The following is a 27,431-nucleotide window of genomic DNA, read 5'->3' as shown; positions in this document are numbered from 1 at the left end:
AAACTTAAATGCATCCTTCATGGCGCCTACTTCCGCAGCTCTTTGCTTTCCATCCTCAATTTCTATGAATTTGTTCATCAATGTATACATAACAAAACCTAATTGACTACAAACGATCTCGCATTTATTTCATAATTTATTGCATCGTGATATAGATAGTTGGGTTTAGCAATTGAGGAAGCTTCCTGGATAAGGGTGTTACTAGTACTAACACTGTTCCTGGAGGTTGGAACTGCTGGCTACAAAACGCGAACATGGGAAAAGGTGAAGGGATTTAATATTAAATGTTCTATTACTAGGGTTATATAGATTGGATATCGGTGGATTAAATGGAATGTTTTGAAAGGAATTGGTGTATTGATACTTTGTGTTAGAGATAATAGATAGGGAAATGGATTTACAGAATCTGAAAGATGCGAAGATAAATGATTCGACGGAGCTTACTGTCGAACGGAGGTGGAGGAGGCGCAGTTGAGTCGTCGGATTGAGGAGTTATAATGTTTTATTTAATTTTTTTTTTTCCCCAGATGTTAATAATATTAATATATCATGACATATAATATACTTGAACAAAGCATATAAAAAATAAATAAAGAATATATATATATTTTTTTATATCTTTAGTATAACATATACACATATATATAGATATCACAAGAAATAGAAGGATAATAATAAGAGAAAAATGTTAACAAAAAAATAAGCATAAAGACTGACAAACTGCCAATACAAAATATAGCTATGGTGATTTGAGACCACTTACACATGAGATTTTAGGTTCTGATCAATAGGATGAGTATCATCAGGGGATTAACTGTGTTTTGATGGTATTTATTTCCCGTGTTGTGAAAAAGATTCCTCCTTTTATTCTGTTGAATGCAAATATTAAAAGCATCGTTCTTTGATAGCTTTAATTATTGGAGAAATAACAGTTGTTTTACATTATATAGCGTAATATTAGAGTAGAAAGTTCTAAGTTGGTGTCCCGTCAAGCTTCGAGCTTTATTTAATTTTCTCTAAGAAGAGTCCTGAATATAAATATCTCTCATAGTTTAAGCTTGTGGAGTAAAATGGGCGTTTCACATTTTTTCACATATTCTTGCATGGAAGCCTAAGTAATTTTCTTTTATCATTCCTTGTATGCATCTCAATTTGGCTCCGGTAGTAAATGGAAGTCATTTACTTCGTGATTTCAAATCTGTCACACTAATATGATCTCGTGGTTTTGGAGGTTGTGTGAACTGTTTCTTCAGAACTTGTCTATCAAAGTTCTCTGTTTCTGCTGAGCAGAGAACGACCAATTTTCCTCTCACGTCACATTCCTCGATCTTGAAATTACATTCGTTGTAGTCTTCATTTGGCAATTGGTATCTCTTTAATGAATCAAACATTTTACCTGCATGAGTTAAAGGTGTCACTGGAACAAGCAGAGAATAACTTAAGCCTTTACATACTTTTCCATGCTAGGAATACTCGAATTCCAAATATACGGAGATTTCTTCAGCTTGGCCGTGCATATGAAGGCGGACAACGTAATGACGTAGAGCGTCAGGTGAAAGTGCTCGCATCACCAGCACCAGCCCCAGCATTCATGGGAAAGCAACACCGAAAAGGCCATAATAAGGAGAATATCCTTATTCCTCCATCACCAGCACCAATCTCATCTCTAATCCATTCCCCCTCAACTCCACCCTTCTTACCTACATCTCGACCCCTAGGATTCCCATCATCAGCAAAGCCTTCTGCACAAATATCCTTTCCACCTTCATTTAACCTAAATCCGCCTCCTATTGCCGCTTCTAACGTAAAACATGCAACTATTTGGCCTATCTATGCCTCAGTAGCAGCAGGGGTTTTACTTCTCGCTATATTGGCACCATTTCTTCTATGTTGCCGAGCCAGCAATGTAGTAACTGTTAGCCCTTGGGCTACCGGTCTAAGTGGGCAACTGCAGAAAGCATTTGTGACAGGTTTTCAATTAAGATCATGCATTACTCTCTCTCTCTCTCTCTCTCTCTCTCTCTCTCTCTCTCTCTCTCGCTCCTAATATGCTTGAGTTTTGGGTAAATCATGTTTTTGATACTCGAAGCTTGGGTCAAATACCAATTTAATCTGTCTCGCTGTCATGGGCATGCAGTTTATTAAGCCTACCAATGAAGTCCGCTCATTACTAGCCATTTGGGAATCGAATCGCAGGTGCCCACTCAGCTGTCTCATAGATAGCAGATAAGATTAGAAAATGGAGAAAATCTAAATTACAGGTATGGTACCTAAAGCTCTGCATTTATACCATATTGGTCATCATGCTTCACATCCATCCTGTCTAGGTATGGCATCTAATTGTAAAGACTACTGTGGTATAAATTCAAAATTCTAGATATTAAATTATAATTTAGGTTCTCGTAAATATTGCGCCTATTTGAGTTGGCTTCTTTGGTTTAGTTCCCAGACGGCAGACAGTCAGATAAGGGTGGACTTAATTGGTACATTTGTTGAAGAAAGGAGGCCTATAAGAGCAAGATTCTAAGCTATAGGGATTCACTTTGTATTCGAGTAAAACTTGAATGAGTAAGGCTGTAACTAGCTTTCATATTTCCTTATCTAACTTCATGAAATGATAAATAAATATTGAAGGTGTGCCTGCACTTAAAAGGTCAGAACTGGAATCAGCTTGCGAAGACTTCAGCAATATTATTGGTTCATTATCTGATGGTGTGCTGTACAAGGGAACATTGTCAAGTGGAGTTGAGATAGCAGTTATAGCTAGCAGGATAAAATCCGCAAAAGATTGGTCCAAACAATGCGAATCCCAGTTTAGAAAGAAGGTTTTAAACGATACTTTTTCTGCATCATAGCAACTATGTGTATGTAAAGTTCAACCTTTCAGAATTCTGTTGTGGTTTCAGGTCACAAGTTTGTCTAGAGTTAACCACAAGAATTTTGTCAACCTGATTGGGTATTGCGAGGAGGAAGAGCCGTTTACCAGGATGATGGTGTTCGAGTATGCTCCTAATGGGACACTTTTCGAGCATCTCCACAGTAAGTGGACATGGAAATCTATATCTTCTTTCCAGGGAATAAAAAAACGAAAAAAGTCATTCATTCAATACGATTACACATGACTATACTTTCTACATTCATAGTCATTTCTCTAAGCCATGTAGAATTTTACGCTATATAATGTAGAGCTAAAATTGTGTGACTAAGTGACCCATGATATTTGTTGCTTGTTGCAGTTAAAGAAACCGAATCATTAGATTGGCCAACACGCCTTAGAATAGCCATGGGAATAGCCTACTGTTTAGAGCACATGAACCAGCTAAGCCCCCCTTTCATTCTCAAAAACCTCGACACATCAACCATTTATCTAACAGACGATTTTGCCGCCAAGGTCTCGGATCTTGATTTTTGGAATGAAGAACAAGAAAGAAAGGCTACCGATTCTGATGACTCATTATCGTCAGACCCAGAAAGTGTTGTGTTCAAGTATGGCATAATCCTCTTGGAAATATTATCGGGCCGGTTTCCAGTATCGGATGGAAGTGGCTTGCTTGTGAACTGGGCTTCGCCCTACTTGAATCAGGAGAGTCCCATGAAAGAATTGATCGATCCAACCCTTGAATCATTTAATGAAGAAAGTGTAGATGCATTATGTGAGGTAATCAGATCCTGTATTGATTCCAAATTGAAGAAGAAACCCACAATGGGAGAGGTTGCGAGCAAATTGAGGGAAATTACGGCGATGTCACCAGATGGAGCAACTCCGAAAGTGTCCCCATTGTGGTGGGCTGAGCTCGAGATTATATCTTCGGAGATGAACTGAACGTGAATAGACATTTCTGTTTGGGTGCTGGTTTGTCCATAAGAAGTTTTTCAGACATATGAAATGCGCTATACATAATTTATGTTTATGTTTTTTTTTTCTTCTGCATATGATCGTAAGTCATGTACAGGAATAAGAGGTGTTTGATCGTTGACGCACATAGGAGTTATGGTTTGCCTGTTTTTGTGAAGAATGTAAGTGGAACACGATGATTGCTTGAAGAATACGAATTTAAATAGTGCATTGTATAATCTTTAACTCTGTCGACTAATATCTGTACTACGCCTTTTTGGGTCAAAAAAGGAATTTTCATATTGGGAAAGAAAATATGAATTTAAATAGTGCATTGTATAATCTTTAACTCTGTCGACTAATATCTGTACTACGCCTTTTTGGGTCAAAAAAGGAATTTTCATATTGGGAAAGAAAATATGAATTAAGCTCCGCTGCAAATTTAAAATCTGATACAAATTTAAGCCCGGTGACTGCGAACATGAGATCTACACATGCACAGAGAGAGAGTTACGTGTATTGTTGATTGGAATCCAAACTTTGCATGGATAGCATCTAATAAAAAGTATTTACTAAAAAAAAAGATGAACTGCTTAGAAATTGAAGGCACTCTGGGTGAAGAATTTTAAGAGCTTTTACGTCAAAAAGTTTAGGACCATGGTGATAATTCAATGTAACTGCATAAAACTTATCCTATTTTAGGTTAAATTTGTCATGCAAGCTCTAACCGAAATCATAGTCTACTCTCTCCGTAGAATCCTAGTGGCTTCTATTCAAATAAAATAAGCAAGCTAGAAAACAAACAACTTAAAACTATAGAGTAAAAGAATGAGCAAATGAAGATGAAAAACAATAACACTGCTTCGAAAAAAGAATAAGAACATTGATCAAACAGTTTATCAATCAACAATTGACTCTAATACATAAGCCTGTCCAAAACACACCCAAACTTTCTCTACTTTGTCGGACATCTCAAGGATGAAGCATCAATAGTAATTTATCAACTAATACATTCCGCGATAAGTGGTTACAAGCCACGTGCAAGCCGGTGCATTAGACGTAATAATTCATGAATTCCCACATGCCACATCTATTTTTTCTGTTCCGTAAGAATGGCAAACCACTGCCATTCTATAGACCAACTAGAGAAAGTAGGAAGGGATTTGATTTAAAAGCACGGCATCCTATGATACACTGAACGGTAGGGAGCTTTCGACTGCTTTTTTCAATTTTAGAAAACTATAAAACTTGAAACAACCTGACAACAAGCAGCAATTAAGTGTACAAAACGGAATGCTTCACCTCATGAAAGAAAAACTCGTCTGATCATTCCCTGCGCCCAAGTTGCAGTCTCCCTCAACTGGTCGTCATCAGACTGAAAAGATTCCTCCAAGAAATCAGAGTAGAAATGAGATTCTTTAAATAGGGCTTTCGTGGTCGGACCAAGCGCGTCTGCGAGATCCCCCATCACTGCAACTGCAGCTCTAGTCACTCCCTCATCCCTGCAAAACATTACCACCAAAAAACAAAAATCTTACTAAGCTTTCGTACATATTAACAAGATAATAACACGTATACTCCTTAAAAATCATCTACTAAGTCTAAAGTATATACACATGCAAATCCAAACTTTTCATATATGCACTTAAAAATCTTCATTTTGTAACAAAAATGCCACTTTTTGAAAAACCTTCAACATTAATCTGCAACTTAACAGCGTATATTTGTGACAACTAAGAATTTAGGTATCTGAGAAAACAGATGAGTTTGCTGGTATATATGTAGAAGTGCTACCTTAACTGTTCCGACAACTGGAAACACGGAAAAGTGTAGGGTTATTGGCATAAGCTACCTGTTCTTATCTCGAAAGACAGCTTCAGTAAACTTAAGGAGATTGCCTGCATAAGGCATCAAAAGTTCTGCCTTTGTATTCTTGAACCCCTGAAGAATACCAGAGTAAGCTTCAAATATGCCCCTTCTAAGCTGGTTCCCATAATCTAGCATGTCCTCATCACTAGCATCCAAATGAGAGCAAAGTTCAGCAGCTCCTTGCAGCATTGGAATCGCATATGGCACGTACTTCTCAAAATTTTCACTAATTGCAAGGGCAATATCACCAAAGCACGAAAATATCGGGGGCTTGACGGAACGATGAAGCATTGAATTTGAAAGATCCTTAAGAAGGGCACTCATAATTCCATCACAAAAGGGAAGAACTTTCTCATCTAGGGCACGACAGATGTCACCAACCACACCTACAGAGATGGAACAGACTTGATACTCCTCAAAATTTTGTAAGCCCATCTCTAAGTACCTGTAGAACTCAGGCATGTACTTGGCAAAATCGGAACCGGTAGCATAAGCAAGAGCGCCAATCGCGAGCATTGCTTCTTCGTGAACAGAAGAGCTTCGACAGGCAAAAACCCGGAGAAATAAAAGCATCATCTGATCAGCAGATTGAAGAATCAGAGCTTTTGAATCAGAGTTGCTCAGTTTCTGAATTATAACTTGAAGAACACCACACAGCAGGGCTTGAAGGTCGCTTTGCTTTTCCCTATCTTCAGATGAAATTATTTGGAGCTCTAAAGTTTGATTTAACCTCTTCATTATTTCATGTAGTAGCTGTGCAATCATGTTTGATGTTTCAGGTAAATTACTGCATCTAACCATCTCGTTCAATGTTTCATAAGCGGAGGCTCGAAGACGGGAATTGGTTGTGTCTGTACGATCGGCGGTAGAAAGGAGGGCTGAAATGGTGTCACCGAGGTAAGGGGTTAGCACTGAAGAACTTGGCTCATCTTCGTAGCCTTGAGCAAGGAAATAAATGGCCCCACAAACTTTCTCAGCTACATTAGGAACATCTCTTATGCTCTCCAACAGTACAGCCATTATGCGAGGAAGGTTTTCATTAGTTATAACCGGGTAGGCACTGGTTGGCGCGTGAAGAAGCTCAAATATCCTACCAAGGGTCCATGCTGTAGTGTCCTTGACATGACTATTTTGATCCTTCATTGCATTAAGCAAGAAATCAAGTCCTGAATGAACCAAGGGTGCCAGCTTTTCGACAGAGGGACCTTCAAGAATTGACCCAAATGCAAATGTTGCAGCCTCACGGTTGTGCCAGTCGGCCTTCATTATGTTCTCCTGAACAAAAGGCATCACCAAAGGCACTACTGCATCACCAACTGTCCTTGCAACAAGTCCAAGGCAGGTCCCACCTGCCATAGAGAGATTCCACATGCTGTCATCTTGATCTTGATCTTCCTCTTGTTTCAATAGTGTTTCTAACAGCATAGGTACGAGCGATGGAAGAGCCTTTTCGATGAAGCGGTGATGAAGAGAAGAGCTCCCCTCGTCAGCTCCTCCATACTCTTCTTGGATCGCGATCTCTTCATCACAGACTGTACTCCAAAATTCGATTGCCTGCAGTGCGACGGGCTCCTCATCTCCCCTCACGGCATTAGATGTTAAGTTGAACAAGCTTGGCATGAAAGGCTCCAAAATCTCGTAATAGGTGGAGGCTATTGATACAAGACATTCAAAGGCCGCCTGCCTAATCTCAGATTCTTTCGATACGGCAGTCTCACAGACAACCTTGATAATAAAGGCCCTCTCTAGCTCATTCTCAAAGTTCGTCTGAGCAAAATCAAGAGCATTGTACAAAGCTTTAACAGCGGCTAGGCGGACTTCGGAGCTATGCTCCTTTTGGTTCATGCCTTGGACAACAGCAGTAAGAACAGCATTTACTTGGTCCTGTTGTAAGTCCTGAGGGGATACCTCCTCGCAAACATATCCCAGTGCTTCCAATGTTGCTTGTTTCAAGGAAGATGTTGTGTCTTGCTGTGTCATATATGTTAGTAGCTTTGCAATAAGTTCCTGCCATTCTCGTCGTGGGATCTCAATTGAAGCAACCTTCGCAGTGACTTGTGATGAGGTGTGCCGAGCTTCAGCTACAGGCGAACCAAGTGTTCTTAACAAGGATTCCTTGATTTGAAACTTAATTGCGGGATCCACACTGACCCATCGCTGCGTTAATTCTTCTTTCCTTATGGAATCTTTTGCATCTAATGAGTTCTTGAGGATGATACCGGCAAGCCTTCGGGATGCTGGAGGCTTTTGCTCGTTTGATAACTCAACAGATAGTGCAAGGAGGAAATGAGGGAGATTCTGCTCCTGAAACTGCTTTAAGCTTTCCTCCGCAGCAGTACGAATTTGAGCGTCAGGAGATTGAGCAGCTAGCAGTATTTGAGTGATCTCCATTGCCATATTGAGAATACTGCAAAACAGAACATGACAAATTGGTATATTAAACTAATAAAAGAAAATAAAGAAAAGAAAATCAAGTTTTACAAAGCACGAAGAAAATGAAATAGAGTAAAAAAAATAATATATTCATATACAAACAACTCAATAAGCTTAGAAAAAAATGGAGTTTTAAAAAAAGTTTATTTACATAAAAATTTTAGTTTTATTTGGGAATTTTGATGTGTCTCTAAAATTAAATAAATTTTATTGTGTATTTAAAATCATAATAGATTTTCTTAATTTTGGTTTACCTATTTAAATTAATTAAATAGATTGGAAATTTTAAATCATGTCGATACATAAGATGAACAAATATTGAAAGATAAAATTAAGTAAAAATGTATAGAGATGTCATTTAAATTCTAATTTAATTTAATAATTATATGAAAGAAATAGGATTACTCATGGTAGCCATACAGTAAAGGTATAAAAAAACAAAAAGTACAAATATTTTGAGAATAAAACTTGACAAACTCAAAGCTTGTATTCACTATCCTATATAACAGTGAAAAACAAGCATCATGAAGAGCCTTTGCCAAAATTATTGATACAGTAAAACTGAATTTTAAGATCATTCTAGACACTAAATTAACATTTCCGCAAGTAAATCCATTAATGCCTTGATGGAAACATTGTTTCCTAAGCCACCATCACAGTGAAACCATAACAAAATTTTTCCAAGCAGACGAGGCGTACTCAAAAGAACAAAGGAAAAGGCAATCAATAATATAAAAAACAATACAAAGAAAAGCAATTCCAATAACTCATGCAAAAAAGTAGCACATCTACTTACTGAACCAATATATTTCCCAGTAAAATACCAATATTTAAAATGAAATTGAAAACGGATTAAGCAAAACAGCAGAGATAAATCATCCTGTGCTAGTAATAAAAAAGGCGAACGTGGCATTAGACCTCGAAAATTGCATTACACGAGTAAAACTTCCACAAAAGTGCAATCTGATTATGGTGAAGGACCAATCCAACAGAACCCTATCGTACATACAAAAACCCTAAACCCCGAATCCCCGTATCAAAAAGGAACGCCCACAACAACCATAATCTGAGCCCAAAGGAGTTCATACTCATATATACCGAAGTGAAACCCTAACACGCGAGCCACAAAACAAGCATAAACCCTAACAGATCAACCGAGAACTCAATCCGCAAGCCCAAAAAAAAAAAAAAAAAAAACCGTACACAATAGAATCCAAAGAAAGGGAGAAACCCTAGATCAGGGATTCGAGTGGTCGATACCTTCGATCGATTGATGCGCGTCCGAACCCCTCCTCCACCGTTCGAAGTATTTAGTACTACACACCGCTCTTTGGTGGCCCTTCGCTCACGGCTCTCTCTGCTCTACTGGGGAATGGGGGAGAGGGGGACGAGAAGAGTCGGGGTGGGGGAGTGGTTGCGATTTTAAAAGGGTTTTCGAATCGACGGGGGAAGCGGGAGGGAGGCGCGTGAGCAGCGATCGGAAACCCTAATTTTTGAAATGCGTCGTCTCGCACGTGTGGGAGGGGACGATTGCAATCTAGGGCAACTATTCCCTACACGCGGTGTAGCACGTAATCGTAAGCCAATGGTTTTCGATGCTTTGTTAACCAATAAATTTTAAGAAAAATCGCTTTTTCGAGTCGGTCTCTATAGACTAGGAATATACAACGAATGTTTCTCGGCGGTGCCACGTGCCCCTAGACCATCAGGAGTGGAGCCCTAATGGAGGCCCATAAGTTTCAGAGTGGGCCGTTAAGGAAGGCCCAACCCATTTGTTGAAATCCGTTGTGTACCCCTTTGACCCGGATTAAAATGTTGTTAAAAAGTACATAATTTATGTGAATTATTATTATTGATCATTTGAATTTTGTTATACAACCTTTTAAATTTTTAAATTTGCTATCTAATATTTTCAATTTGTTTGATTTGAATAAGCCAATAATATTTGATTTAAAATTTAAACCAATTACTTATTTTAATTATTTTTTTAGTTAAGAGAATTATATAAAGTTTACTAACTAAATCTATAAGAATAAACAATACATTAAAATTTTAAAATCAAAGTATTATTGACTGACTTAAATCAAATAAATTGAAAGGTTGAATAATAAAATTAAATTTTGAAAGATTGGGTAGGCAATTTAAAAAGATTCATAGTCTAGTTAAGTTTTGCGTGTTAAAATGTTCAACTATGGTTAAAAAGATTATTATTTTTTTTATTTTAAAATTCTTTTAATCTTGTTAAATTAAATTAAGAATTAGTAAAAAGTTATGATTTCTACTTTTATAATTTTACAGGCTCAAAATATGTTTGCAATATAAATTTTTTCATATACAGAAAAAAATAAAAATATTGAAGAAAAATATTATATTCTCGTCCAATTATACACTGTGGCTGCGTTTGGTTGGAGGGATATCCCAGAACAAGGCGGGATATCCCTCCAAACATAAAGCATTTTGGAACAACCGGGTTGTTCCCGGAACAACCCGTTAAGCCGGGAACAACCCGGTAAACTTGTTCTCCCTAAAAGGGAGAACAAGCCGGAACAAGAGTTTGGGCTTTTTTTTTTTCTTTTTTTTTTTGTTTCTCGCCTTTTAATTTTTTATACTTTATTAATTAATTTCAAATAAATTAAATGAATGCACAATTTAATAAATAATATATATTATATAATATTATTTTAATGATAATATATTTATACTTAATTTTATTATATAATAATAATTAATTAAATTTGATATATATTTTATTTTATTAAGTTTTATATTTATTATTAATATTTAATTATTTTATTTTATATTAATTATTATATACAAAATTATTTTTCATATATTATATATATATTTTAACTTGTATTGAAATTTATACTTAAATTTATGATAATATATTTATACTTAAATTTTATATTATAATATAAATTAATTAAATTTGATATGTATTTTATTTTATTAAGTTTATCATTTATATATTAATATTTAATTATTTTATTTTATATTAGATGTATATATACATAAAAATCATTTTATCATATTATATATATATATATATATATATAGTATATATATAATACTATATTACTATATATATATTATTGTATTGAAATTTATACTTAAATTTTATGATAATATATTTATACTTAAATTTATTAATAATATAAATTAATTAAATTGATAATTTTTTATTTTATTAAACATCTCATCATTATACTTTATATTTAATTATATATATATTTTTTTATTTGTATTAAAATTTATACTAATTATTAATTAAAAATATAGGGATATTGTTAGTATGTATACTTTATTCATTAATATATTATGAATAAATTATAGAAAATAAATTATTACATAAAATAAATTATTATATATAATAAAATAAAATATATTATTTTAAATTAGATTCTTACATAAAATATTATATTATAAATTACTATATGAAATAATTTTATAAATAATTTTATATAAAATATACTAATATAAATTAATTATTTTATTTTTAAAAATATATTTAGACGTTGTTCTAGACTTTTTATCCAAACGCTATTAAGGATATCCTCTAGAATATCCTCGAATGCATCCAAACACAAATTTACAATTGTTCTATCTTGTACCGGAATATCCCCTGTTCTCGGGAACAACAAAAGTTGTTCTCCAAAATTTAGTTCTCCAACCAAACGCAGCCTGTAGGTGTAGGGTGGCGAATAAATAAATTTTTAATAATAATAAAATTATGAAATTTATATAAGTTGCCACACTTATTTTGTGGCAGTTTTGTAATAATATTGAACGTGTCACGGACACGACACGAGCTCGAGGAGACCGAGAGTGATGGACATGGAGATGGAGAAAGGAGGAGACGACGCATCGTCTCCGGATCCCGCCACCATCACCGTCCACCTCAAATTCTCCGGTCGCACGCTTCCGCTCTCCGTCTCCCCCGACTCCACCGTCCGAGACCTCAAAACCCTAATCCAGCCCCTCACCAACGTCCTCCCCCGCGGCCAGAAGCTCATCTTCAAAGGTGCGTGCCACAAACCCTAGATCGCTCATCCTTGATATCTTCCCGACGGCGGTGAACGGACGATCGGTGATGGGATAAACCCTAATCTCCACCGCAGGAAAAGTTCTCGCCGACGATTCAAGTCTAAGGGTGCAGCAACTCACGAATGGATCCAAATTGATGCTAATCGCTTCTCAAGGCCTGCATCAAGGGGTAAATTTCCTATTTGTATTGCTTCCGCATTCAATTTTGTGGTTTATTCGGGGAAATCGAAGTGTGTTAGCTAAATCACGGTGGACTGAATCCGATAAAGATTAATCTGATTCATTTTTCCGTAGTATTTAATGTTTTGAGGTGTGAAATATTGGAAAATTAGTCTTTTTGATAGTTAACTATGCATCTATTTTAATTATGCTTTGAATTCAGCAATCTTCTGTGATTTACTGTAAGAAATTGGGCCAGAGCGAAATCAAAGTTATCGAGCCTTATATTCATGCTAAACTTATTCATTTTTCTTGTTGTATCTTATATTTTGAGCTGGGCCATGCATAACATAATTTTTTAAGCTTCTTTAGTTTGCAAGTTCGATAAATGCACTAATGTTTGAACAGGATGGTCCTGTTACCAAAGATGCCGTCACTTCACCATCAACCAACACTAGGGCGGAGTTGGATGCCAAAAATAGCCAAATCCATAAAGCTCAGACTGTAATCGTTAAAAGTCGGTCTGAACGTTGGAGATCAACTGGTGTTGTAGCCTTGTCAGAGTGCTATCTGAAGGTATAATGTAAACTCATTGACAGTTTTCCTTTTATTTTCTATTGTTTGCTTTCACTATGATTCCTTGGTAAAAAAAAATCTGCACTGTTTATGCAATATGTAGCAACAGTGTCTACTTAGTGCATGAGCTCAGTTCAAAACTTTCGTTGGTAAATAAGTCTTCATTCCGTATATATTGGAGTATGCTGACTTAGTGGGCGTTTGGAGTTAATAAAGTGGAGAAACATGAAGTCACTTTCTCCATGCTCATTTGGAGTTTGCTTGAAGTAAGGCCCACTTTGGCTGGATCCCGCAAGTTCCATGACATCCAAATAAGGAACTTGAGAGTTATGCCCGACAGCAGCTGCGAGCACCCAATTTCAATGCAAATAGCAGATGTGCTTAGCTGAAAACTGTTTGCTTTCCGATGCTTTTTTGAATCAGGGCTATTTCGTTCTATGCTTGTGTGTGAACAAACTATTAGGTTCCCCTTTTGATGTCTAGCTTTCTTTCATATAAATTGATGTTTATCATTGTGTAGTTTTATTCTCTTCTATTGTTTAATTTCTACTATGGGCCTTTATGTGGTCCATTAGAATCATATATGCTGAAACTTCCATATGTGAGCTGATTTCTACATGCATATTTGTGCTCCTTTGATATCTGCAAGATCCTCTCAAGACTCAATTTTAATGGAGTATTCTCATTTATAAGGATTACAATTATCTTCTCTGTTTTTTATTATTGCGTGTTCTCTTACGAGGAACTTTGAGATCTTAGATATTTGCTTTTCTACTGATAGGCAGTACCTGAAGAAGTCTGGGCTTGTGGTTCCTCAATACGAGTATTGGACATCAGCACCAACTCTATTCAAGATATTCCTATTAAGATCAGTGCTCTAAAATCTTTAAATGTAATAATTCTTATGTTAGTATGTGGTCAAATCTTTTTTTAAGGCTATCTAGCCCTTATTAGTTACTAGATCTTGTTTATGCTATATTTACTAAGCACGGAGCAAATTTCTAGCAGATGTTCTAATGTTGATCTATTTTCCTTCTAGAAATTAATTATCAATGCCAATGGTTTGTTGGATGAGAACATAAGTTGGGAAGGTCTATCATCACTTAAGGTTTTAACTCTTCTTTCTCTCAATCAAAACCAGTGAGTATGATTCCATTTGGAGTTTGTGGTTAATGTTCCCCACTATCTCTTTGTCATAGTTTTATATGAGCTTTATTAGTATACTTGTGTTTGAACTGGATATCAACTTTCCTTTGTTCTATTATAATTATTTTCCCTCGCCTGCTTGAGGGGAAGATATTACTATTTATGTTTCCCAATTACTAAAGAAAGAGATCATGTAGCCCCTGATTACTAAAGCCATGGACCTAGCAAAAGTACTTCCATGTTCTTCTGTTCGCATTTTGCAAATTGTTGTATTATTTTCTCATGGATTTCTATACATTCTGTATTTACTAGCCCAGCCATGTCTTTCTACAAATTTTGGAAAACTATATATTGCTATAAGTTTGTAGTGCAATAACTATTATGCCCTTTTGCAGATTAACTACTCTGCCCTCCACGTTGGGTTCACTGACATCTCTTCATCAACTGCATATTGCTAATAATAAACTGAAAAGCTTACCAGCTGAAATAGGGTCTCTGTCACAGCTTGAAATTCTAATAGCAAGCAATAATAGGTGATGCATTCTGATAATTGTACATTTCTGTGTTTTTGTTGGTTATACTTGCATTCCTGAATATACAGTTTGATGATTTTTTATATCTCTCTAGTCATATTAATAACCATTTTTTCCCCAAAAAAGAAGGAAAAAAGATGGAAATGCCATAGTTGCAAATATTATTGCAGTCAGAATTGAGTTTTTTAATGTAACAAGAAAAATGCGTAATCAGGATAGGCTATAGAATCAAACTAAGGAAAGAGGAGATCACTGGGAGTGTTGTAGCCTTAATGGGAGGCATAATGCTCTAATTCTGGAATATTTCCAGAAATTTCTGGAATAGGGCAACAGCGGAGTCAAAAAAGAAAAAGATAAGAACCTGCAGATATGTTGAGATTGTTACCCATCTTTTTAAGATCCGAAACTGATGGTTGACGGTGATAGCAAGCCAAGTTCTGTGGCTGCTCTTGATTTGTGTGTTGTCTTTTTGATAGTTTATAACACAGTTCGTTGGGTATAATTAAACTAATTTTATTCAAGTCCTATAACTTTGATTTGTGAGATGATATCTGAAGAAATGTTTGTTCATAGCTTCTTTTTTAAAATTTAGATTAAAGTGTCAGATAGGTCCTTAAAGTTTGTCATCGTTGCGTGAGTTTGACTAGGATTGGATGTGCAGAGTGCAAAAGGTTTACAAAGAAATGTAGAAATATGAGAATTTCGTAACCTAGTGATGGTAAAAGGTTGCTGCTTGTACTACTTTAGCTCTGTTATTCTATCAAATGGATTTTTGCAGTAAAACAATTTTGTGCTTTGATGCCAATTTTTATTGGACACGCTTTTTCTTCTGATGGCAGGATAACCTCGTTGCCTTCTTCTGTAGGCAATTGTTGTTCTCTTATTGAGGTCGGCGTCTTTTATCCTTGGAAAGTGCAATATCAAGTGATGCTTGAGTCAAGCAAGATTATGCAAGCTTCATTCAATATAAACTGATTTTGCTACATTTGCTGTTGAATTAAGCAGATTGATTTATCATGCAATCTTCTGGCTGAGCTACCAGAAACACTTGGAGATATCTGCAATTTGAAGGTTTTACTTTTTGCCGTCTGTGTGAAAGCATTCATGAGAGTTTTGAATGATGGAAATTTTTATAAACAAATAGTCGTTTGAGAAAAATTTTATGAAATTTTTTTTTTTGCTTCTCATTTCTTTAGATGAGGCTCTTTCAAAGCACCTTGGAGTGCTGTGTGTGAGATTATGTATGGTTGTGAATATGCACCATGTGAAGGTCATTAATGTTGGCATTGCAGTGTGAATGAGAGACAGAAAAATGTCTTCAAGCAAATCACAAGGGTTGAAACAGAAAGATTTATTCTTACATTATTTTTTGCTTGTAAACTATACTAAAGGGAAAAAATTTATTGTACACCGCTATTTAATTAGTAATTATTTGCACTACATTAACGTGAGATGATAATTAGTTAACAAGCTCTATAAAACACCTGTATGATTATCAGTGTTTCTTATAGTTAAGACTTTCCTCTGATGTCTATGCCTCGCGCCTTGAGGCTTTGCCTATGCTATTCAAACTCTCCCTAACACGTTACCCATTGGAAACGGTAGAGTGATTGCTTAATTGTACTTGATTTAGTTTTTGCATAATATTGTGCACCTCTTTGCCTGTGATGTATGTCTTTCTTAATATTGTTAATTGTCTTAATAATATCTGGTTTTGCTGCTTTTACTTGGCTATAATCTGTACTGATTTCTCTAGTTTTGCATAGCGGCTATAATTTAAACTTTTGCTATCCATTTTTTAAACCTATACTGTGCTTTTGAAACAGGCTTTGCATCTGAGGAACAACGGTATTAAATCTCTACCTTCAACATTATTCAAGATGTGTTCTCAGCTCTCTACTCTTGATCTCCATGGCACAGAAATCACAAATGACATTCTTCGGCAGGTATGGAAAGTTTATTGATACCAATCCAGTGTTCTATTTTAGCACAACCCAGGTCTTATTTGACTATGGCATCATCTACATTCTGATTTCTCATTCTTAATATCAGAAACATCATCTACGTCCTGATTTCTCATTCTTAATACCACATGACATATGTATTATAGGTGCTGCACCTAACCTTTGTCCTGGCCAAAATATTGTTAAAACCTTAAAAGCAATCACCAATAGAAGACTACGGTGAACCAATTATGAGCCTATGCAGATCTAGAATAACACCTGAGATGTTAAAACCATTTGTTAACTTGATGAGATTTCGTCGGCAATTTAGGCCATCTGATCTTTTCCACATCCTTTATGACCTACATGGTTTGTTATGTTTTCTGGAATACTGATCAAACTTGATTCTGTTTGCACACATTTGGCTCTATATTAGGATTAAATGGCAAAAATTAGTGTCTCATTTATGTGTCGTGTGCTAATATTTCTGTATCCTCTTCAATAGATTGAAGGATGGGAGGATTTCGATGAGCGCCGTCGACTGAAGCATCAGAAGCAACTCGATTTCCGGGTGGGATCATCAGGAGTATTCGATGAAGGTGCTGATGACAACCGGCACTTGTAGCTTTCACATTTTTCAAAAGCTTTCAATTGTGTTGATTGTGAAAAAATATTCGGATAAATTTCCATAATTAGTGGGCAGTAGTGCACGAATGGAAATTACTTTTGAGTGCTTGTATTTTATTTCAAAATTGAAGGAAAAAATGATTATTTTAAAAGTTAATTTTATCAACTATTGTACATGCACTTTTCCTGGTTTTTGAACTGTTTGGGGACGCACGTGTTAGAGAAAGCTGCGGTCACAGAAGATTAATGCCAAGACTTTGGTGCACCTTACAGGAGATTGCGTTACGTGTGTGTGATGAGAAAGTACAAGTTACGTGTGTGTGATGAGAAAGTACAATGAGAAAATATTTTATTTTTGTACGTAATAATGCAATGATTGTTTTTGTACGTAATAATGCAATGAGTTGGTTATGATATATTTTCTACAATTTTACCGAAAAACGTAGAAATATATTTCTACATGTTTTAACTCTAATTCTATTTTATTTTTCTAAATACCAAACTAAGCTTAAGTGGGCCGCGGTGGGACATAAATGTGCCAACCAACTTTGTCGGATTGGGTTGTGAAGCAAGTTGTTCCGAATCCAATAAGAATATGCTCAAATTGCCAAAACGAATGTTTGGCTGCAGGTAAAAAGATTGTCACATTTTTAACTTTTATAATGAAATTATTTTTAAATTATATGAAGAATTTTTTTTATGAAATTAGATTTAGATTTTGTTGTTTGAGACTTGTTGGACATTCTTTTGGTGTAAAAAAAGGGTTGTAGATCTAGAGGAGCGTGTTATTTAAGGAGTTGTTGAAACGTTGTAGAAGGACCATTATGTTATAAAAAATGACAAATATTTCTAATCATCCGTAAGATATAACAGTTCAAAATTTTATCTAGAATTCTATTATATATTATAGAAAGTTTTAAAAAATTGAATGGCTTCCACACATGTAACTCAAAATTCAAAGGATAAGATCATAATAATAATATTATTATTCTTTACATTTTATTTCAATTAAGGGATTTTTTTTTTAAAAAAAAAAGAGAAAATTTTATTTTGTTTAAACACTTTTAAAAGGAGTATTGATATTGATATTGATATGAATATGGATAAAGTTGTGGATAGTTAAATTATTTTTAAATTTAAGTGCTGATCCTATTAGTATTGATCGGTGCCATTCCAGTAGGATTCTGGATGGATAGTTTCGCCCTTTCCTAATCGAATCCCACCCGAGTATATCCAATCTATATATACGTCCATCTACCTATATATATATATATATATATATACATATACAAATAGGTACGTACGTATATATATATACGTCCATCTACCTATTTATATACATATACAGATAGGTAGATAGCTAGGCCGGGTGGTGGTCTCTGAAAGCCCTGGGTCGTGGTTTCTTCAGCTCACAATGGCCGTCTCCTCCTCTCTCTCTCTCGATGTTGGAGTATTCTCCAGCCTCGTCCGAAGCTTCTCCAAAGTCGATCTATTTGCAAAGATTCTCCCTACATCCCCTTTTCCTGCGCCTGCGCCTGCGCCGCCTGCGATATCGCTTAAGTTGGGCTCCCGACGAACAGCCGCTCTTCGTCGACGCCTCAAACCCGTGCGAGCGCAACACGGGCGTTCCTCCGAGAGCGAACTCGCCTTCTACCCGCACAAATTCGCCCAAGTCCTGGCACTTTTACAGACTCTCCCCGACATCCGCACCAGATGCCGGCAGATCGAACGCTACGGCCAACAGCTCTTCTGCGTCCCCACGCCTTTCATAACCGCTTCCAACATAGTGGATGGCCTCCCCGCGAGCTCCAACACGTATGTCCATGCACTCCTCGATCCCACCGACCGCTCACTGGTCCACTTCTACGCCCACTCCGACGCGGCTCACATCAGGGGCCTCGCCGTGATAGTCACTGCAGGCCTGTCGGGGTCTCCCGTGCGAACCATCGCCGACATGTCACTCGCGCCGTTTGCGCTGCTCATCGGGCAGAGCCTTCTGCCTGCTCGTTGGTGCAGTCAATTCATGCTGCTGCTCGAACACATGCAGCGTAAAGCTCGCGAGCTTATTACTGGAAGTAGTTATAAACATACTGTGGAAGATGTTTTGAGTATCATGGGATTGGGAAGTGATCTTCATACACGTCTGAAGGATGAGATTGACAAGACCTGTGTGGTTCATGAATCGCTCGGTTTAGCTGCTCTTGGCACGGACGACGTCGACTGCGACGATGTCCGCGTTGATCGCGGCGGCGGCGATGATGATGTCCACGTCGATGTTGAGAGGAAAAAATATGATGAGGATTCATTTGGTAATGAGGACGAGGACGATGGGCTTTCGTGGAGGGTGAAGAAATATCCGCCGTTGGATACGGTATTTTGTTTTGAAGATGGAGACGATTCAATCGGATCTACAACCCCGTTCCGATGGGGATAGGATAAAAGAGTTACATACACTACCTATGCATTGAAAAAGGAAAATTTTTTTTTCCCAATATAAGTTTAGGCAGAGTACGTATTCCAGTATTTACTGGTAACTTTAGTTTTTTATAAATATATATACATTATTTGCATAGTTTTTTTTTTTTTTTTTCAGAAATATGCATTGCAAAAGTGTTCTTTTATTTTGATTAATTTAGTTAATTAGTAGCCTACAAGCATAACCTACTAGAGTTTTTCAAAACTTATTTAAATCATGGACCATTTAGATTTGATCATCAAATTTTTCAAAAGTTATATATATACTAGTCTAAATAGGTGCATCGCATTTGTTAGAAAACTTGATAAGAATTTTAATAATTTTATTAAACTATAGAAAATTTAATAAAAAAACTAATGAAAATAATAGTAAGTAAAAAATAATTTAAGGGTTATTTCAAAGCTGAGTGGTTTTTATATATAGTAAATTTAATTATCAAATTAAACTAAACTAGTTGAACACCACATATTAAAGTGACTTTTCAATAATAAAATATATATAAGAGTTTCACGAAATTATGAAATTATCTTTAAACCTTATTATGGAAATAAGCATATAACGTCGACTTGCTAAGATCCACATCAAAAATATCTTTATCTTCTTTAAGAGAGTCTTCCAAGTTTCGAACCTCCGGTATATATATCTTCAACTCAAATCTTACATAATAAGTGTATATATCTTAAACTCAAATCTTACATAATAAGTATAAAGGCGCGTTTGGTTTGCAATATGAAAGATTACTAGGGATAAAAAGATATCCGAGAATCTTATTCCTATTCATCATATTACTAAGAATATGATATTACTAAGAATATGATATTCCTGTGTTTGGTTCGTACGGTCATATTATTTAGTCATGTTATTTAAAATTACAAAAAAATATACGATTAATTAATTAATTTTTTTAATTAATTTTAGATAATGCTATAAAAAATTTCAACTCTTTTTAGAAAAAAAGGAAAGAACATAAATTTCAACTCTTTTTAGAAAAAAAGGAAAGAACATATGTTAGAGAGAGAGAGCATAATTAAAGAAAATAGAAAGAGTCGAGATTAGAGAGAATGAAAGAGTTGAGATTTTAGAAAAAAAAGGAGAGAGAGCTTAGTTTAGAGAGAGAAAAATAATTGAAGTTTAGAGAGAAAAAGATAAGTTTAGAGAGAGACATAAGGTTAGAGTGTAAAGAAAAATAATACAAACTAGCCAGTGAGTAGGGAGAAAGAAAGATATTAAACTTATTATGATTATCCCGATCCATTAATATGAGGATACCCATCATCTCTCAAGAAAATGAGATTAGTACTTTGAGGTAATCTCATTCCCAAGTAAATCTAATATTACCAATTAGATTACTTAATACGTTTAGCTAAACACCACTATATTTTTTTATTCCTATTGAATTACTAGAAATCTTAAAAAGATAGCGCGAACCAAACGCACCCTAAGTGTTATGTGCTGAAACATACTCAGCAGAAAAATTTATAGCAAACTACTGCATAAATAGTCTAAATTCATAAGTATACGTTGCTCTCTTGAAGAAAAAAGAGATATTTCGACAAGTATAAAAAGTCGACAAAGAAACTCCGATAAAAATCTCCATCAAAATATCAATTGCTAAGGATATATGCTAAATGAAATAGACAAAATTATGGAATCAGAAACAATAGAAGAAAACCAATTTAACTTTATAAATGCATAAGTATATTTTCAAATTATTTTTTTTTAATATTCAATGATAATTTATTATAATTCATTAGTTATTTATCTTACCAGCAAAGAGTAAATTAATGTACGTATATCCGATAAAAAAGATATTATAGTATAACAATCTACATAGGAAATATTTTATAACACAAGAAATTTTATACATTTTGGAATTAAAATATTAAGTTCTTTAAATTCACAATTAACAAATTAAATTTACGGTTATAAATTTATAATAGTTTGTCCATTAAATATTAATCGTTTCACCCTTTACTTTGTCGCCTTTCAATTCATATTTGAATTGGGATTTTCATAATATAATAAAAAAAACTTTAGAGAAAAAGAAGTCAGGTATTTGTTAATCATTATATTATTTATAATATAATAAATTCAAATAGAAATTACAATCCATTGCACTTCACTTTTACAATTATGTCGATAATTCTCATTAAAATTGATGTAAAATAATAATAAAAATAAAAGAATAAAGTAGATGTAAAGAAAAATTTATAAATGAGAATAAATTTACTATTCAGTACTTGTACGAACTACGAAGTGATGGGTCGAAGACAAAAATACCGACAGAAATTTTTTTCTATCTCCAATTGGAAAAATTCTAGAATGCAACGGGTATATTAGTCACGTAGTGTAGCAAATCAATCAAATTAATTTTTTTAAAAATATATGTCACATCATAATTGTAAAAAAATATTTTTATTGTACTTTTGTTTGAAAAGAAGGAATGTGATTGGCTTGTTATTGATGACATGGTGCAAGTGTGACAGTGTAGAATACCTCCTCTAATTGACATAGTACTCAATGCTCCTCCTATAGTCCTATTACGTTTTTTATATCCAAATCTAAAACGTAACTGATGCCCTTGTTCATGACAACAAAGATATCTTAGAGAAAATAGGAGAAAAAAAATTAAAACTAAAACTGTTTCCTTAAATAGTTGGTTGGGAACTTCTTTTGTAGAAATATAAATAAAAAACAATAATATCAATTCTAAAGATGGAGTATTTTTTTATCAAAATGCAAACAAAAAAAATCTGAACTTATTTAAATATTTTTAAATGTCTTAATTCATCTAATCAATGAATAAAGCGGATAGCGTGTTACTTTTTTTTTTAATAACAAAGAAAAAAGGAACGGAGCTTAACCAGGTTAAGTTGCACCTGCATCTGTCTTTCCACCTGTTGGTGGCCGAAAGTCCCGACCCTCGACCCAGTCAAGTATTCTTCTCGGGAAGCGCGTCGGGATGATGAGCGGCTGCGGATGATGACCCTCGAAGTTTGCGCCCACGACGGATCAAGCGATTCGGCCGATGAGAGATCGAATCAGCCGGGTTCGCAGACCTCTGCAGTAAACTCGCTTCGGCAGGATGAGCCGAATGGAGAGGGAAAGCCCAGAATTCGACTGGGAGATGAGTCGAATGGCTAAACAACTCGAGATCTGATCGGCAAGGAGAGCGGAAAATGACTTTCTATTGAATAGAAAAACAAAAAAATACAAGAACAGGATAGTGATGCCCGTAGGGCAGACAGACTCCAAGTACGCTAAGTTACAGGAACTACTTCTAGGAAAAGCGGTAAATGCGAGAATAGAAAGATGCAGAAAAATAAAGATGGTCTTTTGTACGCAGGGGCGAAAACCTTTTTTCAGGATGCCGTATGCCTATTTATAGAGTTGCCCTTGCGTTTAGTTATCGTAACTGCACGATAGGCCACTATCGCCTGATTTGTAGGACCACCTTCGGCCGATTGGAACTGCTCATAACCGCTTGCAATTGCTACACTTTTTGAACAGACGCGGCTCATATCTTCTGACGCGTCTTATATACTCCCAGTCCACCATTTTGACATGGATCATGGACGTAGTCCCGATTTGCTAGCTGTCCGCGCCGAATTGGCCCAACACCACCTTCGAGTGTTTTTGTGAATCCAAAAAGAAGATAGCCGATCCAAATCAATCCAGAATTGAAGCAAAAATAATACGTACATATAATATTTCTTGTGCAGTTAGTTTAGATTTCTACAGAATTTTGGAAAAATCTAAATTTTCGCTTCGTTTTTCAGAAAACTAGTTAAACAAGCTAGACCGGCTTGGTTCATAAATATTAGTGAAGATTCGATTCGGTTCGTAAGTAAATACAGTGTTGATCTCATTTTTGGCCTTTTGGGTCGAAAACTAGACAATCTATTTTTTGTTTCAAAATTAATTCTGATCCTTTTTCTAATCAACATAGGTTCACATATCTTGTGATTTATTTTATTTATGTTTTTTCGTTTAGAAAATAATTTGGAAAGATTAATCAAACCGCGCGGTAAAAAAATTGGTCTTGCAATGCCGGTTTGAACCAGTTGGAGCCGGAACCGGAATTCATGATAGAAGGGGCTTCAGAACCGGCTCGGATTTTGCCCGGTCCAGTTAATTCCGGACCGGTTTCACCCGTAGCTCTAAACCCCAATTCCCCGAAGAAGAATCACGACGAGCTCTATCGCCCACCTACGAATCCCCCATTCTATTTCTAGCCCTAATTTCTACTCTAAACTCACGAATCCACCAAATTCCCAATTTCGAAGTAAACAAAAAGGTTAGATTCATCCGTTCATTTCAAATTCCTATCAATCACTCAATCGTTTCTTGTTTAGCTATGTAATTTCGAGCCTCTTCTTTTCTTTTTCTTTTTTTTTTTTTTTGTAGTTATTTTTATTACAACAGGACGATTTGGAGCAAGTTCTCTCCTTGATTGATCTGAAATATGTCATCTCCGAGATCGCAGGTGAAATTTCATGTAATTTCAAATGAATTAATTGCAATTATAAGGATTACATTTGTGTGTGTGTGTGTGTGTGTGTGTGTGTGTGTGTGTGTGTGTGTGTGTTTGATTATTTTGTATTGGAATCTATGTGCAGCAAGCTTCGGATTGCTTCGGTGATCTTCTTGATTGCATTATAGCCGACGTTGCGTCGGAATGTCACCGAATTGCGCGGCTGGGCCTCGATCGGAATCTGGAAGAGGAGGAGGAGGAGCTGCGGCGGTCAGTGCAGGCGCGGGTGGCCGATCAGAGTAGTGGCGGGGAAGCCAATGGCAAGAATGTGGTCGACATATTCGGCCAGACGCATCCTGCTATCGCCAGCGAGATCTTCGAGTGCATGAACTGCGGCCGGCCCATCGTGGCCGGNAATTAATTGCAATTATAAGGATTACATTTGTGTGTGTGTGTGTGTTTTCTTTTCTTTTCTTTTCTTTTTTTGATTATTTTGTATTGGAATTTATGGCAAGAATGTGGTCGACATATTCGGCCAGACGCATCCCGCGATCGCCAGCGAGATCTTCGAGTGCATGAACTGCGGCCGGCCCATCGTGGCCGGGCGCTTCGCTCCGCACTTGGAGAAATGCATGGGAAAGGTTAAAAGAAGCTAGAAACTCATTTCAGCATTTTACTCGTAACTGGAAGATCCCGAGTTTCTCGGCGTTGAAATTGTCCACAATACGAGGCCAAATGTGCTCAAACACTCTTTAGTAGCTTCTTCTTGGGGCTAGAAGTAAAAGCTTTAAATTTAAGCTTTTACTTTTGGAGCTCTGAAGCTCTTGTAGCTTTAGTGGTGTCACAGAGAAGTTTGAGTATTTTCATTTGCCAAAATCTTGATTTCTTTTTCTCAAGTGGATGAGGCCTTTAGAAGTAAGGACAGACAGGCACTTTAGCTACGTAGAACGATTTGCTTGTTTCTTAGTTTACCGTATTATCTTTTCTTCTCTAGCTTGGTTTTGATCATGGATTATTAAGAAAGCAGAAGTGTTTTTTGCTCGTCTGCTACATAGATTGACGATTTCTGCGACTAGGAATATGCTTCTGGTTTAGATCGTCTTGTTAAACGTAATGTATATTATCAACCACACAAAGAAATCTAATTTATGTGATTTTGAATCTCTTATGGGAATTCAGGGTCGCAAGGCTCGTGCAAAAGCTACAAGAAGCAGTACAATTGCACGAAACAGGCATTCTCGTGGCAGTCCGGTTTCAGTGTATGCTCCGTATTCAAGCGCTACAAGCACTCATAGAGTTCCTAATGGCACTGTAGGTGGCATAGGGGAGGAGTATGCCGACCATGCTTTTGAGGAACCATGAAATCACTGTACAAAGTTTCATTATCTTTGACTCTTACTGGTCATGAAAAAATGATTGGTTTATAAAGTACAATGTTGTCTGGCGCTATTCTGTGAGCTCAATAGTTCCTTGTTGCCTTCCTTTTGATTCGAAAAGGTTGATGATGTTCGTACAAAAACATCGGCATATCTCCTTGCTAACCTTGTTTAAAGTTTGGTTCTGCTGAAATTATATCAGATGGCCATACAAACTTGTATAGAAAACATATCAGAGATAGCAAGCATGATAAGAAGCAGAAATTGTAGGCACTGTGAGAGCCAAAACTAGCTCTGTTTTTTGTTGTCAGCAACTTTCTAGTATCATAATCCATCAAATTTTCTAGTATAAAAAAATACACATTTGATGTAAATATTTTGTGAAATTTGGCAATATCAATCTTTGTGCATGACTTTTGGAGTCAGTTTGTACATTCAATTTTAACCATTTTGATGTGGAGCTGATTTCAACATCAATATCTCAACAGTTATTACAGGTTCCCATGTTCTGGAGTTGTACTAGCTTGAAAATCAGTGGCCTTCAAATGGTGTCCCTAGAGTCACCTTGTCCCCTATCAATTCCCATTTTGATGCTTCTATTTTTTATTAGCCATTCATGTGAAATCTTGAGTTGTTGTCTCTGAGATGGTGTTCAGTGTAAGCACCAGAAAAAGAGGATCCTTAGATTAAAATGCTAAACCACATTAAAAGATTGCTGTCGGTATGTGATTTCTTTTCTAATCCGTTGAATCTGAAGATTGCTGTCGGTATGCGATTTCTTTTCTGGTCTGTTGAATCTGAAGAACTATGTCTGTTGTAACATAATGGTCAGAACAGGTAAGCTGAAGAGTGAATGTCAGAGGAAAGCAGCAAAATTTCCCTCTATGTGGTCAAGTGTGATATATATATATATATATATATATAGAGTCCGGCTACTATACTATTATGAGTACGATTGCCCTCGTACTCATAAGTTGTTTTCGATGATAGAGTTTCCGAATCGACGATCCACATAGTTAAACGTTATTTACAGCATTTAAAACTTCTAGAAATCAAATTTTATAATTTTTCGACATTATTTATCTTACGATCAAGAGGTCAAAAATTTGACAATTTTTAACGGCCGGTATGTGATACTTGCTAGTTTAACGGTGTAAAAGAATCAAAATTTGTTGAATTTTTGATAGAAAATTCTATTCACTACATAGATAAAGATCAATAACTTTAATCTTGAATTGAAGGATCCGATCATCCTTTTTTAGGACGTCGTTGAATTTTGACCGTTCATTTTATGCCCACTTGATGGACTTTATTATGATTTCGAAAATTTACGAAATTTATTTTCTAGAAGTTTCAAATACTTTAGATCATATTTAACGGAGTGGATCGTCGATTCGGAAGCTCCATCATTGAAAACAACTTATGAGTACGAGGGCTCCAATACTCATAATAGTATAATAGCCATGGCCTATATATATATATATATATATATATATATATAAGGGAAGCAGTATCCATGTCTTATCAATTTGTCATCCTAATGCATTCCAATGAACAATAGGTTTTTATTTTGCATATCATGGTTGTTCATCGAAGCCCGAGGGAGTTGTGGTGAGTGAAAATAGGCCTTAGTTATCAATAACTTGATGTGTGCGCACATTGAAATGTCGGACCTTACATACTTCTGATTACGAAACTTTGCCATTTTTCGTAGCGAAATAATGGAGCCTCTTGTTTTGCTTTGCAAAACAATAAAGCAAAACAAGATTTGGTAACATTAAACCAGTTAATGCGGAATCAACAGGCCAGCTGGTTCTCTCATAGTATGACCCCTTCACGTATTTGATAAGTTAAATTGCAGATCGGAGTTAGAGTAATCAACTAATGGTTTGACGGTTGGTATTCAAGATTCAAAGATCAAAACCTAGTTGTTTAACATA

At 35.8% G+C, this 27,431-nt stretch overlaps 4 protein-coding genes across 7 annotated transcripts; 3 read left to right on the top strand and 1 right to left on the bottom strand.

Moving 5' to 3' along the window:
• The first annotated feature begins 983 nt into the window (after positions 1 to 983).
• On the top strand, positions 984 to 4,081 carry LOC109705639 (protein MALE DISCOVERER 2-like). 2 transcript variants are annotated; one of them, XM_020226389.1, is made up of 4 exons: positions 984 to 1,970; positions 2,635 to 2,825; positions 2,907 to 3,039; positions 3,237 to 4,081. In XM_020226389.1, the coding sequence occupies exons 1-4, from the start codon at positions 1,379 to 1,381 to the stop codon at positions 3,821 to 3,823; spliced, it is 1,503 nt and encodes a 500-aa protein (XP_020081978.1). In that variant the 5' UTR covers positions 984 to 1,378; the 3' UTR covers positions 3,824 to 4,081. The 2 variants fall into 2 exon arrangements, with proteins under 2 accessions (XP_020081978.1, XP_020081979.1); XM_020226390.1 differs by having other exon boundaries at positions 1,874 to 2,568; positions 2,671 to 2,825.
• A 613-nt stretch (positions 4,082 to 4,694) lies between these two features.
• LOC109705636 (importin subunit beta-1-like) lies at positions 4,695 to 9,614 on the bottom strand. Its single transcript, XM_020226386.1, has 3 exons — positions 9,398 to 9,614; positions 5,688 to 8,111; positions 4,695 to 5,337 (listed from the first exon to the last, which is right to left on the bottom strand). The coding sequence occupies exons 2-3, from the start codon at positions 8,099 to 8,101 to the stop codon at positions 5,139 to 5,141; spliced, it is 2,613 nt and encodes an 870-aa protein (XP_020081975.1). The 5' UTR covers positions 8,102 to 8,111; positions 9,398 to 9,614; the 3' UTR covers positions 4,695 to 5,138.
• A 2,293-nt stretch (positions 9,615 to 11,907) lies between these two features.
• Positions 11,908 to 17,345, top strand: LOC109705638 (plant intracellular Ras-group-related LRR protein 8-like). Of its 2 annotated transcripts, XM_020226387.1 has the most exons (10): positions 11,908 to 12,158; positions 12,256 to 12,350; positions 12,749 to 12,916; positions 13,698 to 13,808; positions 13,956 to 14,056; positions 14,458 to 14,595; positions 15,435 to 15,483; positions 15,601 to 15,666; positions 16,422 to 16,541; positions 17,044 to 17,345. In XM_020226387.1, exons 1-10 carry the CDS (start codon positions 11,966 to 11,968, stop codon positions 17,161 to 17,163), a joined length of 1,161 nt encoding a protein of 386 aa, XP_020081976.1. In that variant the 5' UTR covers positions 11,908 to 11,965; the 3' UTR covers positions 17,164 to 17,345. The 2 variants fall into 2 exon arrangements, with proteins under 2 accessions (XP_020081976.1, XP_020081977.1); XM_020226388.1 differs by lacking the exon at positions 14,458 to 14,595.
• A 6,412-nt stretch (positions 17,346 to 23,757) lies between these two features.
• LOC109705626 (SAGA-associated factor 11 homolog) lies at positions 23,758 to 25,580 on the top strand. Of its 2 annotated transcripts, none has more exons than XM_020226373.1 (5): positions 23,758 to 23,938; positions 24,049 to 24,127; positions 24,261 to 24,446; positions 24,637 to 24,756; positions 25,295 to 25,580. In XM_020226373.1, the coding sequence occupies exons 2-5, from the start codon at positions 24,107 to 24,109 to the stop codon at positions 25,475 to 25,477; spliced, it is 510 nt and encodes a 169-aa protein (XP_020081962.1). In that variant the 5' UTR covers positions 23,758 to 23,938; positions 24,049 to 24,106; the 3' UTR covers positions 25,478 to 25,580. The 2 variants fall into 2 exon arrangements, with proteins under 2 accessions (XP_020081962.1, XP_020081963.1); XM_020226374.1 differs by having other exon boundaries at positions 24,261 to 24,452; positions 24,643 to 24,756.
• The last annotated feature ends 1,851 nt before the right edge of the window (positions 25,581 to 27,431 follow it).

This window comes from Ananas comosus, unplaced genomic scaffold, assembly GCF_001540865.1.
Source record: "Ananas comosus cultivar F153 unplaced genomic scaffold, ASM154086v1, whole genome shotgun sequence".
Classification (NCBI taxonomy): domain Eukaryota; kingdom Viridiplantae; phylum Streptophyta; class Magnoliopsida; order Poales; family Bromeliaceae; genus Ananas; species Ananas comosus.
Note: the sequence above shows the minus strand (reverse complement) of the source record. Positions and strands in the feature narration are given on the sequence as shown.